Raw genomic sequence first — 17,130 nt, forward strand, 5'->3', positions numbered from 1 at the left:
AGTTTTTCATAATTATGTTTTTATCATACCCAATAAAATTACAACAATTTATTGATATCCTCTGATACTTAGCGCAAGGCACCCTGCTGGGTACTAGTTATACAGTAGTAAATACAATCCCTGCCTCAAAGAGCTTATAGTCAGAGTTAGGACCTTTACCTTTTATAACTCCATAGCTATATAAATGATGGCCCTGCAGTTGTGCTGTGTAGAGAGTTTAGAATGGGAAGGGCAACAGGTCAATAACCAGCAGATTTTATTCAGGGTAGTCGTGCTAGTATTGGGGGAAGTCATGGAATAAATTTTAGAGCTTCAGTTGAGACCTGAGGGATGAATTGCAATCATCTTGATGGAGACGTGGGAGGGATTTGGAAGAAATTTAACAGATGTAAAGGTAGCAGTATATACAAAGGCAGAAGGTGAGAGGGAGCATGCCTGGCTATGGAACCACAACGGGTTGAGTGTAATGGACTTGGAATGGAGAGAAAGGTGTGGAATGGAAAAATGAAAGCAGGAAAGACAAGCTGGTTCCTCTCTTGGAGGGTCTTACAGGACATGATTTTATCCTAGGGGCACTGGGGAGACACGACATGTTTGGTATGACATGGTCAGTTTTGTGTATGCATAAAGTCCAGTAATAATACATTTGTTCTCTTGAACATGGAATTGGCTTCAAAGTGTCCTTGTCTGGGTGATGCTCAGTGACAGCCTCAGGCAGACACAATAACACAAACTGCCTAAAAAAAAGAAAAGAAAACTTCCCTTGACCCCAGGAGAACACAAGGGCCTATGATGGGAGCCTCAGACGCTTAATTGTGGACGCCACCAGAGGAATGTGCTGCTCCTAGATGCAGCTGAACTTCCTACACGGTCACGTGTTCCTCATGGATCCTTGTGTGTACAAATATAACTTCTGTCTGAGCCTCACTTATTTTACTTTCCTCTACCACTATCATTTTCCTGTCATCAAGGTATTTCCATTGTTCATCCCCTCCTTTTCCTTCTCAAGGTAGGCTTGTCACATTCTCCAGTACCTTTCATTTTTTTTTCAAGCTATCAGCCTCCAAAGGCTCCAGGCTTCATCTTCTTCCTCATCCAGGGTCTAGCTACTAACTGACCATTCTACCAGTGAATGAGGAGTATTGATTCCTTAGGGATTATTCTCAGATGCCAGAGCAGGAGAAGGCAGTAGCAAACCTTAAAACAACACATAGCCATTCCAAATTGTTTCTTAAAGATCACCATGCATTGTAGATCAGACCTATAAGAATCTATTGATGGACTTCTAATTGGACTCCTGTAAATATGCTCTAAAAATAAAGATAACTTGTCAAGAATATCAGAGAACAACCAAGCCAAGTATCAGAAATTATCATGGAAAATATATGAAGAACTACAAGAACTACATCACTCAGATGGTTCAGATTGGACAGTTTCGATTTTCCTTCAGGGTGGCCAGGTCTTCTGAGAATTAGAGGGTTCGCTGTGCAGGCCCAGCAGAGACCCAAGGGCTTTTGACCTCTTGTGGACTGAAGGTCTTCCCAAATGGGTTTCTGTAGCCCCACTGAGTTTACATTCTTGAACTTAAGAACCAGTATAAATGATTTCCAGCTAGCTTTGACTTTATCTTAGAATATTTCCCAATTAAAAGGAGGAGGAAAACAGAAATCACCAGTTCTTTAACATTTCTCAAAAGTGCCATCGATAAGTTTGAGTGCAAACATGTGGCTCTCGGTCTAGATGAAATACGTACCATTCTTAATCTCTACCATACAGCATCAAATCAGATCTGTAGTTTCTTTCTCTAAGTTTTATGCTTTTCTTTAAATTTCTTTAACTTCCATACCATTAAATCCTACTATGTAAATTACCTTCATCTAAATTAAGATCACCAAATATATCTCCAGCTCAAAATTTATTTGATTAGATTTTATAACAAGCTCAGTGTTTATCCTGTTTTCACTGTATTATTGCCTTCTCGTTTTGTTTTCATAATAAAATAGAACCCAGTTTCATCAATTATTATACAAAACCACTTTACAGTAGGAACCCTGGGTGTAGAGTGGAATGTCCACCCCATTGGAGACTCTCAGGCTTGTCTTCCTCATCACAGGAAAGGTATTTTAAGGCCAGGAAATCTCTGATTTTTCATGACTGGGTTGTAGTTTTCATGCAGGACCCCATTCCTTTTACTTCTACTTGAACCTGTAGCCTTTGGTTAACTGACTTTGGTTTAACAGTACCTTGGTTAACTGATCGAGATTTTTGGTTCTACCAGTTCTGATTTGCCTGACTAGTGAGTGTGATTACACAAATAAAAATTTGGCTTATAGAATATTATTATTATTATCAGGATATCTTACTGCCATAGTGGAAATGACAGCATCAAGTGGTCCAAGTGCTGTCCCAAGGTCAGTATATAAATGAGATCCATCAGTCTGTGCATGGCTCTTGCTTTGGAACTAGCTGTCCCTGACTCACCCTCGTAGTGTGTTCCCCCCCAGTTGTAAACCTTTCACTTAGTATGAGTTTTTTCCTATTATTCACTGGTAACTATTCCAGATTTGTTTTTAATCTCTTACAGTTACTAAACCAAGGAGATTTAACTGAAAGACGGACATGAGCCATGGGTGCTGACTCCTGGAAAAGCAGCTTTGTCTGATCCCAGAGTGCATTCAGTAGGAACAGGATGCTTATGGCTCACAATTTGCCAGAACCAAAACAAAAAAGGACCCCACTTTGCCTCTGTTCATCTTTCCTGGCCTAGAAGATGAATGTAGGAGAGCTTCTCTTCGGTTACCATCTGATCCAGACAAGGAAGAAAGCAGTGAATATGGGCTGGGTAACTGGACCTACCTCTCTTCCCACTGCACAGTTTTGGGATGGACTTCTCCCAAAAGTGAGTTTGATTATGTGTTGGCTGCGGTTTCTCAGTAAGACTGTCGAGGGGAGGTTTTCCTTTGAAGAGTTTTCATCCCAGACTGAGCTGTCTTTTCACTTGGGTGAACTAAATCCTGCCACCAACCATAAAACTTCACCAAGAAGTTCAGCTTTCAAGATGCCTTGTTGCTTTGGAGAAGGGTGTGATGTCAGTCCTGTTGTGACATTCTCCCTTTAGCAACCTGAGTAAGAGACTCTCCGCCACTGGGCTGCAAAAAAATAAATTACTTGAATCCCTGCTTGGCCCAAGCTGAGGTACTCTTTTGTCCTAATCACCTCTACTTGGCCACTTTGCTTTCTTTGTTTATGGAACATACAGTAGCATGTTAAGAGGTTTTTTTTTTTTTTTAAGTTAAAAATCATATGATTCAGAGCTTCAGTTGTTTTTCCTTTAAATAAAACAGCTGGTCAGTTTTTTGGCTCCTTGTTTTAAACAAATTTGTTTTCTTAGAGAGTAGATTAAGAAAATAATGCAGCCTTTCCCTTTAAGATGGGGCACTGATTTTACCCTTAGGAGTCCATGCAGGTAAAACTGAGCTCAGAAGTCTTGGGGCACCTCACACAAGCATCTTCATCTCCAACTAACAAACCCAGATGGTAGTTATTAGAGTATCACTTTTGTTATCACCAAAAGGACTGTGTTTGAGTCTGGAAAAATGGCAGTAATAACAGATATTCTTGAATCTTTCCAGAAAGGTAGTTTAAAAAGCATGATCAACGTTCTCCTGTTAGAGCAGGCACTCTTGCTATCATCCTATCTTTACAGTTACTGAGAGAGAATATCTAATTATTATTGCTGAGAAGAAAAGCGTCCAAAGATGACCTACTAGTAGGACGTCATGGCTGTCAGAAGAAGTTTCAAATTTATTAAAGTGAACCTCTTGCTGACACAGTACATACATGCACACAGTGGCACATTCTGAGCAGATACAGCAAAGAATTAACTGCTGTTTAAAGTAATTACAGTGATCGTTCTTAGTTTGTTAATGACATGCATAATTACCCTGAGTTCATACTTCTACTTTTAAAATGCCAATTTTATACTAGAACTTACACTTATTTTTATATTAGAACAGTGATCTTCAACCAAGGACGTTTTGCCCCCCAGGGGACTTTTTGCAATGTCTGGAGACATTTTTGGTTGTCACGACTGGGGAGAGGGATGCTCTCGGCATCTAGTGAGTCCAGGCCAGGCCATGGGTGCTGCTGAACATTCTACAGCATATAGCTCCCTCACCCAAAGGTGTCATCTGGCCCAAAATGTCGATAGCGTTCAGACTGGAAACCCTGTATTTTGGGTTGCCAAGGTGTCATCCCCCATGGGCTAAATCTGATACACGAATGTGAATTGTTTTGCCCTACATTATTTCCAAATAATTTTTTTTGGGGGGGGGGAGCTGGGCCATGCAGCTTGTGGGATCTTAATTCCCTGACCAGGGAATGAACCCACACCTTGGCAGTGAAAGCAGAGTCCTAACCACTGGACCACCAGGGGATTCCCAGTAATTTTTAAATTAGTTGCCAACATGCAGATTTCTGGTTTCTGTTGAAAATGTGGTTTATCTGGCAATTCTAGGCTGATAGTTCAGCAGGACAATATTTTTAAGTCTCTCTTCTATCTCCTGCTGTCTTACAGCTAGCCCATATGACCCATTTGTTTCCTGACCAGGAAGGCTTACACCTTTTTTCTGTACAAATGCTTAAGTGTGAGGCACAAGAACCATTAATCAGCTCTGATCTCTCCATCTTGAACTTTTCACTTTGATTTAACTTGGATCATTCTCTGTTATCTACTTTTCTTTCCCCCATTCTCCAGAAGTAACCATGACTCAAAATCCAAGTTTTGCCCAAGTTTGCTGCTTGATATTATTCAAAAGCAGTATTGTAAGTATCCTTATTAAGCAAGTGTTCTGAAATTATCTGGTAATTTGTAAGACAGCTCCTCCAGTTCTTTCTTGGGACTTGAAAGCTGTTCCAGAGATTCTTCTAAATCCTGCTGTGGATTCCTGCTGCCACGTTTTGTAGTTTCATGAGTGCTGCAGAATAAATTAAAGCATTATACAATTTTAAGTTTTAAAGGAACCATCATGTAAGGCATAAGTTTGGTTTCAACATTATCATTATTCTCTATGATAATAAAGGCAAATTTCTAGGGGGAAAACTGAGATAGGAATTAGGGAAAGGGCTGCTAGGACTTAACAAAACAAAGTTTGAGAGAAATGGAAATACTGTACTTTTTTCCCTTTGACTCAGATGATATCAATGGAGGAGTTGGTGCTAATGAGTTACTTTTTAAAAATTCTGGATTTGAACAAGCCATGGTGACCATGCTAAAGGGAAAAGAAAGGCTTTGATCAAGATTTTACAGCTTTTATTGGGCTCTATAAAGGTTTCTGTCTTCATTTGTCAGAGTGTAATTTAACATTTAATAGGAAGTAAAAGTATACATGATTTTTCTTCAAAAGTAAAGGCATTGGACTGAAATTGGAAAAATGATCTGTTTCATATTGAAGGAATCTAGACCTAATAAACAATGGTTATATTTTATTCACAACTGCACTACGCACCAAATTTAAATGTGTTACTTGGAGATTCCTGGTTTAGTATACTGTTAGTATAGGATTGTGACCTCAGAATATGAATGAGTGTTCTAAAGCTTCCTCCCAGCAGCACTGCTAGAGATGCAGCTTGAGAGCTGCAGGATGACCCCAATCACCTGGGACAATCACCGACTTCCCACTGCTCCTTCCACTGTAGAGCCCGGCTGCCCTGACCCTTGTTCCTCACAAAGTCTTCATCCAGCCCAGCCTGCTTCAGGGTGTCTCGATACCGCTGTTCTGCTTCCTTTTTGGCAAGGTCCTGTGGAATAGAAATGAATCTGCTATAGCTGAATTACCAGATTAATTCTAAACTGCCTGTTTAATCTGTATGCTTTAATACTTCTTTCCCATCCCACCACCCCACCGTTAATGCTGTACACAGATTTGTATGAAAATTACTTAAGAGCCTCGTTTTCAAGCTTCAGAGTACATAGGAACTACCTGAAGATCGGATTACAATGTAGATACTCATTTGGTAGTTCTCAGATGTGGCCTGCAATTCTGTGTTTCTAATACTCTCAGGAGATGCCAGTTGCTGTTTTGGGAACCACACCTTTGCCAGCCAAGGATTCAGATTTTTGGAAGACCAAGTGAGACAACAATGAAAAAGATGGAGTAAAAACATTTAAGATTCAAAAGCAACCAAACCATCATCAGGAACACTTACATATAACAGACTGAAAATAAGGTGCACTAGTAACATTCTTAACAGGATGGATGGTCTGTATGTAGACCAGAAAAGGGTTATTTTTTGCATATTTGTTTAAATGATATTTTTCCCCAGAGTGGTGAAAGATCTTTTGAGATCTGAGAGTGAGCTTCCTAGGAAAAAGCTAACATAAAGAGCAAAATTCATTATGAGAAATTTTTACTTAGAAATCTAAGTTGCTAAGTAAATCCAAGACAATCCAGTGTGTGTATGTGTAATACGCAGGGAGCTAGGGAGGACTGGACCCAGGAAATGCCTCAGTAATGCACTAATAATGCCCAGCATTTGGATCCAGGTCACTACAGAATGCCATCTTTTGTTTGAAACTCTGGAGAGGAGAGAGATCTACAGGGTCTGATGCATCTCAAAGCTGTCTGGGATGGTGGCCTTTCTAAGGCTGTTCAAGTTAACTCCAGAGCTTCCTTAGGGAAATCTCAACTGAGTCCAACTTCCCTGAAAGTCTAGAGAACATATTAAAGAGAATCTTGCAGTCAGAAAGCCACATAACCTGGAAGAGGCCTTGTGGGGTTACTTGCAAGCATCCCAACCCCTGAGGACCTATAAATGTGCCACAGCTCTAGAGGCTGGGGATGCCCAGGGCACCAGCACTACAGGAGGAGAGGTGATGTTAGCAAGTTAGAGATACTCCCAACAGCGCCAGACTGTCAATTGTATGTCTAGGATCTAACCGCCATTCTGATTCAAACTGTAAACTATAGTGAAAACCCCAGGAAGAGAAATATCCCTTTATAAATGCCTTTGGAATCCAGTCTTGGATGAAATCAGTCCAAACAGTGTTCACCAATGCACTACTTACTTTGAGAAAGATAGTAATAATAAAATGAGCCAAATTTAGAATCTTTCTGAGCCTAAGGGAAGTGTTTAATACCCAGATATTAAACTGTTTCATAATGTCTAAGAGCCATCTCATCCAAGACAAGAAAATAAATGATACTTTAGATTTACCTTGGTAACCTGTTCGAAGAGATACGGCCGCCTTTGTATTCTTTTCTTCATTTCCTCCAGTTCTTTCTTATACTCTTTTGCTCTTTTACGGTCATTGTTCCTGAAATTAATAAAGGCTTTTAGAGTGAATTCCAGGTTTTTCCAATCTGGAGTACCTTTAATTCCAGTTAAATGGAGTAACTCCCATAGACATTGGAAATTCCTAACTGCCTGGCAAAATTCTTGACTATGATTACAGGAGCCTACTGTAATAACCCCATTTTCAAGACAAATGGCTCCCAAGATAGTTATCCCTTTGACACATGGAGGACACTGACCGATTCTCTTTCAGCTTTGCTTTGAACACCTCCTCCAGGCTTTTATGGGGATCCATGGCTTTTGCACGCAAGGTGACAGATTTAGATATCGCCTGACACTTCTTTTTATGCATCTCCAACCACTGAGTACTTTCATCTGCTTTGTCCTTTTTCTCAAGTGAACATCTAAAGGGAAGAGGCAAATAAGAAATGCAGATGACCAACCTGGGTATAATTTAAAGCAATCTTAGTAACCTCTCTGGAAAGTCAGTTGGTTTTTTCTATGAACAGGTGACTAATTTACCACAGTGGGATTTCAGAAAGAATAAGATTCTGTGTTTAAATGCACTGGCAGATGAAGCCTTTCCAGCACCATGGACAGTGAGTTTCTACCCTAGAAGAAGTTCATCAATTGAACTGGAAGACATGAGATAAAATACTCTAACACTCAGGCTTCCTGCTATCTGGAAACAGTAATACTAATAACCACCATTTGCTGAGCTACCTACACTGACCCAAGTACAAACAAGCACCAATAAGTACTTTATAGCCATTAGCTTTTGTAATCCTAACAGCCGCCATCTGAGGTAAGGACAGTAAGTCTCCCTGTTTATAGGCAACAAGACTGGGCCTCGAGGGTAAGCTACTTGCTCAAAGCTACCCAGCATGTAAGTGAAAGCCAAAATTAGAACCAGGATGTCTGACTCCCAAGCCTCTGCCCTTGACAGCTGTGCTGTAAATGGTAGATTGGAAGGTGCCTGAATTCATGGTCCTTTGGGAATACATATTTGCATTTCCACAGAGACCTGGAAATGGGTCTCCTTCAATGCACAGACAATTTGGGGTTAACTTGCAGCATTCAGTTTGTGTAAATATTCTACAAGGTACTATTGAGAATTCTACCAAAAAAGTCAAGACTCTTGCAGTTGGATGTTTATATTCAAATGGATATACTAGGAAGGAGAGTGGGGAAGTTTAATCTGCTAAAACGTCAAACTCCCTATTGCCAGAACGCAGACATGGACATCCTCTGCAGGTGGACCACCCTCTGGTTCATGAGACCTATCATAGTGAGACCTCAGAATACTGATGCACTGAGCCTTGATTTAGCAGCTTTGAAATTTGAGGAAGAAGGGAGTATCCTTTAGATTCTAAATATATTTCTAAAATCCCTGTTGTGGGTCTTCAGCAGCCAAGGAGATTCTGTGCACTCCTGTGAGCCCCACAGGAGGGCACTGAGATGCCCGTCCTCCCAGGGCTAAGCCACCTGTTACACTGTGACCACGCCTGCTGTCTTCAGCTGGAGGCCTGCTGGAGGAACTCCTGCTGGGGGCACTGGCTGGATGAGACCACCACCAGGACTGTCAGGTCAGTTAAAGAGTTAAAAATGAGGAGGCTCCTGTTTCCCAACTGACTTAAAATAGTTCCCCAAGATGAATCAGAAAATCTCAAATCTCTGCCATGGATACCTCATCTTAATGACAGGGTCACACACACAGGTTCAGGCTTCTCTGAATTCCTGTTCCTATAGCTTCCTCTTTCACCAGTGGATCTCCATCTGTTTGGAAACTTCTTTCTTTCCAGCCTTTGTCTGGTTGACTCCTCATTCTTCAGGTTTCACCTTAGACATCTATTACAAGAGACCCAGGCTGCCCAGTGCCCCTATAGTTCCCCATATTCCCCCATCATTATACTACTCACAAGGTATAATAGTTGCTTCTTTGCTTTTCTGTATTTCAGACTAGATATTAAACTATAGGTTCCATAAGGTATCTCCAACTTTAACACTGTGCCCAGCACAAAGTCACTCCCCCAAGGATACTGGCTGAGTGATGGCTTGGCATTCTGCAGCACTCAGTGTGTGAGGGTCACATGAATTCCTGTCCTGATCAGAGGCTCCCCTTTCACCCCTTTCTCCGTCTCTCTGATAACAGGAGAGGAGGCTCAGCAGATGGGTGCGTTCCAGCATTTAGGCCAAGATCCGAGCACCAAGAGCCTCGTGTAGCCTGACCACTCACCGGACCGCAGATTCCCGCTTCCTGGTGGCGTCTGTGATATGTACGGGGAGGGTGTTGGCAGAGAGGGAAGCAAGGCCATTCAGAGAACGACTCCTCGACAGGCGTGTGGTGGGTGGCTGTGGAGATTCCTAGAAGAAACAAAGGCTGATGTTGGTGGGACAGCATGTGCAATTAGTTTCTTGTCTTCACTGGGATTCAACTGTGGTGAAGTACTAGTCAGAGTCTTCATTTCTTTCTTGGGATTAAAACAAGGGTAATGAGATCTAAGGGCCAAGACTTGGATATCAATCCCAAAGTTTTTAATTAGAGAAGAGTTCTTTGGAATTGGTACTGGGACGTGGCTAATGGATCCCAACTCCCTGGCTTCCAGACTTGCTTGGACTTCTTTCTGCAAAGTCCCTCTACCCAGAAGAAAGGAAGGGAAGTATTCTTGTGGTCATAAATATTGAGGATCTGTGAATCTGCTTACAGATGAGCCAGTGTCTTTTTATTTTTTAAGACAGAAAAATGTTGAGAGAAGCGCCTTCCTTTGAGACTTGGGCCCTCCTGTGTTTGGGCCTCAGCCCTGGCCTTCCCGCCTGAGCTCTCACCTTTCTACCTTCGGAGGTGGCAACATCACAGGGCCTCCGCGTGTGACACAGGCTGGCGGTTCTCAGCAGAAAGGGCTTGTTGCGCGTTGCCTCCCGGGTGTCTCTTCTCTTGGCAGCTCGCTTCTGGAAGGCCTTGTAAAGCTCCTCGTAATCAGGGACAGCAGGATTCACCCGAGGCTGGAATCCAAAGTCAGTGTGCAGAAACCCAAGCTTTTCCTCCCGGGTGCGGGTGGCTGTTCGAGGCTGTGGGTCAGCCTGGCTACTGGAGGGGGCGATGGGGGAGGAGGCCTTCTGGAGCATGTCTAGGGCTCTCATGTGGATGCGAATTTTCCTAAGGAGCTCAGCTTCTGTGGAAGAGAAGTCAGGGTGGCAGTGGGTGAGAAGGGACCAAGCTTCATACCAAAAGGTTTGGAGAGCTTTCCCTCTTAAATACTTGCAGTGATGGAGTGTAACAAGGCTGGAATCCGTGATTAACTTTCCAGGAATTTTGCAAGCCAGCTGGCACCATGTGGAAAGCTTAAAATTGGCCAGGATAGGAGTATTTATTCCATGAAAATGGCAAACACTACAACTTCCTTTTTTTTCTCTTTTTTTCTAGAGAGTGCCCTAATGAATGTTGACTAGGACACTACTGCTATGTGCCAGTCAGGCTGCAGAAGCAGCTACCATTTACACTTAGCACTTTCTACAGCGCCTTCTTCAGAGATGAAGCAGGAGGGATGGGCCAGACCCCAGCTCCTCTCCCAGGTCTCCCTTCTTGGGCAGAGGCCCCACTGTCCACTCAACTCCCCAAGCCCACATCACTCTTGCTGCCTCCTGTCTCATTTCAGTCAGTCACAGGTTCTGCCGTCTCCTCCTCCTTAACCTCTCTCTGGGCCAGCCTCTTTTCGTCCTCTCTGCTTCATAATTTCTCGAGTCACTGATACAGGCTTCTGTAGATCACAATCCCACTGGGCTCACCCATCCCCCTTTATTATCCCCAGAGCAGAGTGAGATTTCTGAACTGTGTATCTGACCACGAACCACCCTAAAACTCTTCAGTGGAGAATACCCCAATGACTAAGCCTCCACACTCCCAATGCAGGAGGCCCAGGTTCAATCCAGATAACAGATCTAGGTCGCGGAACTAGATCCCACATGCCGCAACGAAGACCCTGCACAGCCAAATAAATAAATAAAGTCTGAAAAACAAAACAAAACCCAACCCCTTCAGTATCTCCCTGCTGCCCTTGAGATGAAGGCCCAACTCCCTCCCGTGGCCTGCAAGGCCCCAGGCCTAGCCTGGGCCTATCTGTCCCACCCCTCTTCTTTCTCTTTCCCCTCTACCTTTCCATGCCTTGAATGCGCTCAGCTTTCTACCTTCAGTGCTACTATTTCTTCCTGATACACTCTTCATTGCTTTTCTTCTAATTCCCCCCCACGGCTCCTCCTTCAGGGTCAGTCCCCACGCTCACTTTTCTCTGGGGACCTCCTCACTGTTCCCACGCCTCACCACACTCTAAGTCAGATCCCTCTGTTACATGTTCCACAGGCTCCCCCAGGCTTCCCCCTTTATCCCCTTCAAGTGACTCGTCACATTTGTAACGATTTGTCTGCCTCCCTCCCTTGTCCACAAACTCCACATGTTTCTTCACACCTGGGGTGTGGCATGTGTTACTGAAGGAGCGAATAAAGCCAGAGTCAAGAAGCTTTGCTTCTTGAAATAAGTACCTCACAGGAGGTGGGAGGGGGCCTTTCCTTGGGGGCAGCTGGCTAGCAGTGGTACTGGCCTAGGCTGGTCCCCAGACATCTCAGTGGCTCTCTGCTCCGGTGCCTGTGCTGCCAACAGAGGTTTTGGCATCCACTTACTGAGACAGACGAGGTCATCAGAATGAACCTGGGGCCTCCTACCCCTCTGCCAACCAGGTGCCCCTATTGTACCGGCCGACCCAACCCTACCTATGGCCTGGGCCTGCACTGAGCAAGGTCTCTGATGGGGCCACCCCCGAACAGCCCATCTCCATGGCCAGGCTGACCCCTGAGCCCAACTCACTCCTCCACAGCACCCACTCAGCACCTCCGGGTGGGAGGGGGCCGGGAGGTTAAGGATGTCTTTACCCTGGAGTTTGTCCCCGAGGGCTGGCTCCAGAATGGACTTGGGGATCCTCCTGGTGGCCTTCTGCTTGGGGACTTTGGCTGTAGCGGCGGCGGCGGCGGCCAGGTCCCTCTGCAGAGCAGCTTGCTTTCTCCGCTCCTCCTTCTCCAGGAAGCTGAAGGGCTTCAAGGAAGAGAGGAGCAGCTCCTTCCTCTTCTGGATCCCTGCCTGCCTGCGCGCCTCATTGCGCTCCATGACCTCCTGGTAGAGGGGCAGGTAGACGTGGGCAGGCACGGGTTGGGCCCGGAACTGCCGGTGGCACTCGGCCTCCTCCCGGCCCTGCTTCTCGGCCTGCCGCCTCTCGGGCTCAAAGGAGGCCGGGGAGGCCAGCCACTGCGCCTTCTTCCTGGCCTCGCGCAGCGTCATGCGGAACGGCTGAGGGACGGTGATGGACGACACCCAGGAGCTGATGCTTCTTTGCTGGGAGGGAGGCCTGGAGCTGGACGGTGGCTGCGGCTGAGCCTTGGGAGTACGGGAGGGCAGGGTACCCCAGGAGCTGCAGCGCCTCACGGAGCCACACCTGGGGGACAGAGCAGCTGTATGCGTGGAGGATGGGACGGCCAGGACGCCCAGCTCCTCCAAGATCCTCTGCCTTTCCCCCCACTTCCATCAGGTCACACCTAGTTTATCAGCCTCACATCACAGCCCCATAGGCCTCTGGTTTGGTGGCTGGTGGTTTTAGTCGCTAAGTCATGTCTGACTCTTGTGACCCCACGGACTGTAGCCCGCCAGGCTCCTCTGTCCATGGGATTCTCCAGGCAAGAATACTGGAGTGGGTTGCCATTTCCTTCACCAGGGAATTTTCCTGACCCAGGAATCGAACCCGGGTCTCCTGCATTGTAGGCAGATGATTGATTGCTTCTAGTCATCTGCCTACAAAAACTGCCTGCGCTTTTCTCAACTCAGCCTCTCTCCTTCCCACAGGCCAACCTGGCAGCCCTAGGAAGGAAGTCTCTTCTTAGAATTGATCTAAGAGTTTTCCACTTTGCACTCTAATCTTTTCATTTGGTAGAGAGAAGAGGGCAATGATGAGGAGGAGGGCTTTAGAGTCAGGCCCAGGTTCAAAACTTGCTTCAAACAATTACCAGCTATGTGGCCTCCAACAAGGTTCTCCTGGAACCTCATTTCCTCAACTGCAGAATGGCAAAAATGATATCTGCTTGCCGGATTATTGGGAGGAGAAAAGAAATACTACAAGAGAGAAAGTATAATGGCATAGAGCAGGGCTTGGCAAGGTAAATGGACCTTGGTGCCATTCTCAGGGAGGTAGCATATTTGGGAAAGGCATCTCTTTAATCGATCCCAAAGTTTCAGTTGACTAAGGGTTACCCAGCGTGATTAAGGACTGCTGGGTAGGAATCAGACACGTTTGGCTGATGCTGAGCTGGAGCATGGGTAAGCGGCACTTGCAAAAGGAGGTCTTTGTTTTACTGAGGAGGAAGATGAGGCCTAGAGTCACAACGCGGCTTGGCCAGAGCTGTGCGCTGCCTTACCTCACAGATGGGGGGTACTGCACCTGTGGCTTCCCCCTGTCTTCGTCTCGGAAGAAATGCTCCAGGTCCTCATCCTCTTCAGAGAGGCTCTCATTACTGTCTGGGTCAGATGGATAAAGGGATTCCAACAGGCACCACCTGTCTTTCTGCCTCAGTGCCTGCAGAGTCTCAAAAAAACTCCCAGTTGAGTCAGAAGTAGAGTCTGTCTCCTCCTCTGGACTGAGGAACTCACTGAGTTTGCCAGCCCTGGGCAAAACCAGCCCATCCCCGTTCAGCTCCTTGTCTGCATCTGTGTCTGAGGAGGATTTGGGGGAAAATATCTAAAACAAAATAGAACAGACTGTGGGTCAAACTATGATTTCAACACATAACTATTAACTTCATGTTAAATAAATCTATATATTAGGGACTGGGGTAGGGGACCAAGGAAAATGTGTTAGTTACTTTAAAGAAATTTCATGTCTCAGGATATAGGCTGTGATTGGTTGGAGGGCAGGAAAGGGAATCAGAGCTGAGTTGGTTCATGCAGTGTGGTGAGCATTTGTGGAGTACCTCCCTTCACCATGCAACCCTGCTCTCCAGGAATCCTACCTGTGACCTTGGCCACACTCTGGGACCTGCCCTTTGGGGGTTTTACCTACTAGTTGCCAATCTCCCTTTTTGGGCTTCCCCTGTCTACACCTCTGCTTTTCTCATATGCTAGCTAATTCCCATCCTCTTACTAGGAATGAGTAATTAACAGGAGAGACAGTGTGGTTTAGCTGCAAGAGTCCTAGAAAGTGGGAAATCTAACTGAGTTTAAACACTCCTTTCATTCAGAAAATATTTACTGGTGTCTAATGTACAATGCTGGGAAAGATTGAAGGCGGTAGGAGAAGGGGACGACAGAGGATGAGATGGTTGGATGGCATCACCGACATGATACACATGAGTTTGAGTACACTCTGGGAGTTGGTGATGGACAGGGAAGCCTGGAATACTGCAGTCCATGGGGTCGCAAAGAGTCGGACACAACTGAGCGGTTGAACTGAATGTGCGTTGGGCATTGGGTTGAGAACAAGACAAGGTCCGTACTCTTGTGAAGCTTACATCCTAGTGAAGGGAGAAAGACAATGTAAGATGGTAATCATTCAATAAAAGCCACAAAACTGTGAAAGACTGATGGAATGGCTATGTGAAGCTTCTCTGTTGATAAAAGTCCATCAGATAAAGACCACTAGGAATGTACCTGTAATCAGAACTAGGTTTATTAACTTTTTACAGAATACCTTCTAAAGGGGCTTCCCAGCTGGCACTAGTGAGAAAGAATCAGCCTGCCAGTGCTGGAGACGTAAGAGACATGGGTTTGATCCCTGGGTGGGGAAGATCCCCTGGAGGAGGGCATGGCAACCCACTCCAGTATTCTTGCCTGGAGAATGCCATGTACAGAGCAGCCTGGTGACCTATAGTCCGTAGTGTCGTAAAGAGTTGGACACGACTGAAGCGGCTTAGCACACACTTCGGGAAATTAGGAAACTTGGTTGGGGTGGGCATTGAGGGCTTTTTCTAGGGTTGGTTTGTCCTGAATGATTCTGAGGAGAATTAGGGGAAGCAGGGATCAACGCTGGATGGATGCTGTCATGAAGAGGGCAGTTTAGTAAGTGGATGAATGAGCCATTTTTATTCAAAAGGTGGCAAGAACAAAGTAGGGCTGGGTAAGCAGTTGGAAAGTAAGCATAATCATTTAGAAGTATGGGGTATTAGTTGTTTTACAACGTGGCCCTGTGAGAAATACTGATTTCTGCTGATCTTGCTGCTGGCCTCATCTGGGTCTATTACAGTCTGAGTTGTACTTTCTCAGTCCTGGGATGATTTTCACTTTCAAAGTCCTCACTGTGGAGGACTTTCAGGTTGACACCTGATCAGTGAGAAAAATGTCAGACTTGCCAAGATGTGGGGAAAGAGGGTTTGGGGTTCAAAAAAAAAAAAAGAACAAGTGCAAAGGCCTTGAGGCAGGGACCTGAGGCCAGAACAAATGATTCTTGGAGAGGTAGAAAGAGGGTCAATGTGGTTAGAGGACAGTAGCAGAGAAATCCTTAGAGAGGCAGGCTGGGGCCATGATGAGAGCACAGGTTGACTGGCTGCAGTTGGGGGAAGGGCTGTTTCCGGTCTCCAAGTGGACACCTGGTAAGGGCTGAACTGGGTGCTCAAAGATCTGGCTCTCATACTGAAAAAGAACACTGGATTTTGAGTCAAAGGTATGTGTGCCCTAGCCCTCATTTTGCTACTGAAAAGCGTGTAACTTTAGGAAAATTCTTTTCTAAAAAATGACTTTATTGATATAATTCATACATATCATACAATTCATACAACTCAGTGTACAACTCAGTGGGTTTCAGTATATTCAGTTGTGCAACCATCACCACAGTCAATTTTTAATCAACTCTCAAAACACCTCATTGCATTTAGTAGTCACTTCCTATTTTCCCTAACCCATCCCCACTCCTCAAGCCCTGAGACCACCAATTTACTTTCTGTCTCTGAATTTGGAGGGTTTCCCTGAAAGTTGGTAAAGAATCCGCCTGCAATGCAGGAGACCCCGGTTCAATTCCTGGGTCGTGAAGATCTCCTGAAGAAGGGATAGGCTACCCACTCCAGTATTCTGGGGCTTCCCTTGTGGCTCAGCTGGTAAAGAATCCGCCTGCAATGCGGGAGACCTGACTTTAATCCCTGGATTCGGAAGGTCCCCTGGAGAAGGGAAAGGCTACCCACTTCAGTATTCTGGCCTGGAGAATTCCATGGACTGTAAAGTCCATAGAGTCGTAAAGAGTCGGACACGACTGAGCTACTGTCACTTCACTTCACTTCTGAATTTGGGGGCAAATTTCTTAATCTTTCTGTGCCTGTTTTCTCCTCTATAATACAAAATGGAGACAACAATCCTGGAGGTGGTTGAAACGATAAGCGAAAACTGAGGGTCACCGCTACGATTCTATGAAGAGCCTGACGCAAGGCGCAAGCGGTTCAAGAGTTAAGAGCCCGCCTTCACGTCTGCAAACAGTGCGGGCTAGAATCCCACGCCCCGGTGACACTCCCCGGTCGTCTGTCTCCAAGGCAACGTTTCAAACAGCTCCCTCAGGGTTTCCTTTCTGGGGTGCAAACCTGATCCCTCTCCTTCTTTTTCTCCCCTCACCTGATGGTTCCACTGAGCGCCGCCGGAGGCTCCTGCAGACCTCCCCACGGTCATCTCCTCAGCCGGGTAGAGAGACAAACGGCGGTGACAGCGGCGGTGACAGCGGCGGTGGAGGCGCAAGCGGCTCGCCTAGGTTCCGCCCCTTTCTAGCGTGGGCCTCTGATTGGCTCCCAGGCTGATACTCGAACCATTCCCCTCCCCAGGAAGCCTCT

The 17,130-nt window shown here is 45.5% G+C and overlaps 2 protein-coding genes across 9 annotated transcripts in view; one reads left to right on the forward strand and one right to left on the reverse strand.

The window, feature by feature from the left end:
• Positions 1-3,370, forward strand: part of ZNF410 (zinc finger protein 410) — a 42,120-nt gene extending 38,750 nt beyond the window's left edge. For 3 of the 6 annotated variants that reach the window (XM_024997367.2, XM_024997368.2, XM_005212002.5), the window contains one exon: positions 2,585-3,354. In XM_024997367.2, the coding sequence (XP_024853135.1) occupies positions 2,585-2,623 (39 nt within the window). In that variant the 3' untranslated portion in view covers positions 2,624-3,354. Of the gene's footprint in view, positions 1-2,353; positions 2,412-2,584 lie in introns of all 6 variants that reach the window. The other 3 variants (NM_001024491.4, NM_001351946.1, XM_010809485.4) reach the window with 2 other exon arrangements.
• A 410-nt stretch (positions 3,371-3,780) lies between these two features.
• Positions 3,781-17,001, reverse strand: FAM161B (FAM161 centrosomal protein B). 3 transcript variants are annotated; one of them, XM_015473287.3, is made up of 9 exons: positions 16,919-17,001; positions 13,747-14,066; positions 12,217-12,773; positions 10,120-10,466; positions 9,530-9,657; positions 7,533-7,697; positions 7,216-7,315; positions 5,657-5,799; positions 3,781-4,976 (listed from the first exon to the last, which is right to left on the reverse strand). In XM_015473287.3, the coding sequence occupies exons 1-9, from the start codon at positions 16,970-16,972 to the stop codon at positions 4,838-4,840; spliced, it is 1,953 nt and encodes a 650-aa protein (XP_015328773.2). In that variant the 5' UTR covers positions 16,973-17,001; the 3' UTR covers positions 3,781-4,837. The 3 variants fall into 3 exon arrangements, with proteins under 3 accessions (XP_015328773.2, XP_059746922.1, XP_024853904.2); XM_024998136.2 differs by lacking the exon at positions 3,781-4,976 and adding an exon at positions 5,982-6,093 and having other exon boundaries at positions 5,651-5,799; XM_059890939.1 differs by lacking the exon at positions 7,533-7,697.
• Positions 17,002-17,130: the final 129 nt, after the last annotated feature.

The sequence above is a fragment of the Bos taurus genome, chromosome 10 (genome assembly GCF_002263795.3).
Source record: "Bos taurus isolate L1 Dominette 01449 registration number 42190680 breed Hereford chromosome 10, ARS-UCD2.0, whole genome shotgun sequence".
NCBI lineage: Eukaryota > Metazoa > Chordata > Mammalia > Artiodactyla > Bovidae > Bos > Bos taurus.

Excerpts from the sequence above, each read along its gene's own strand:
- FAM161B (XM_015473287.3), bottom strand. The coding sequence starts at position 16,972 with ATGACCGTGGGGAGGTCTGCAGGAGCCTCCGGCGGCGCTCAGTGGAAC. Across the intron at positions 7,316-7,532 it reads GCAAAGCTGAAAGAGAATCG|GAACAATGACCGTAAAAGAG; the intron begins GTCAGTGTCCTC and ends TATTAATTTCAG. Across the intron at positions 5,800-7,215 it reads TCTTCGAACAGGTTACCAAG|GACCTTGCCAAAAAGGAAGC; the intron begins GTAAATCTAAAG and ends TCTATTCCACAG.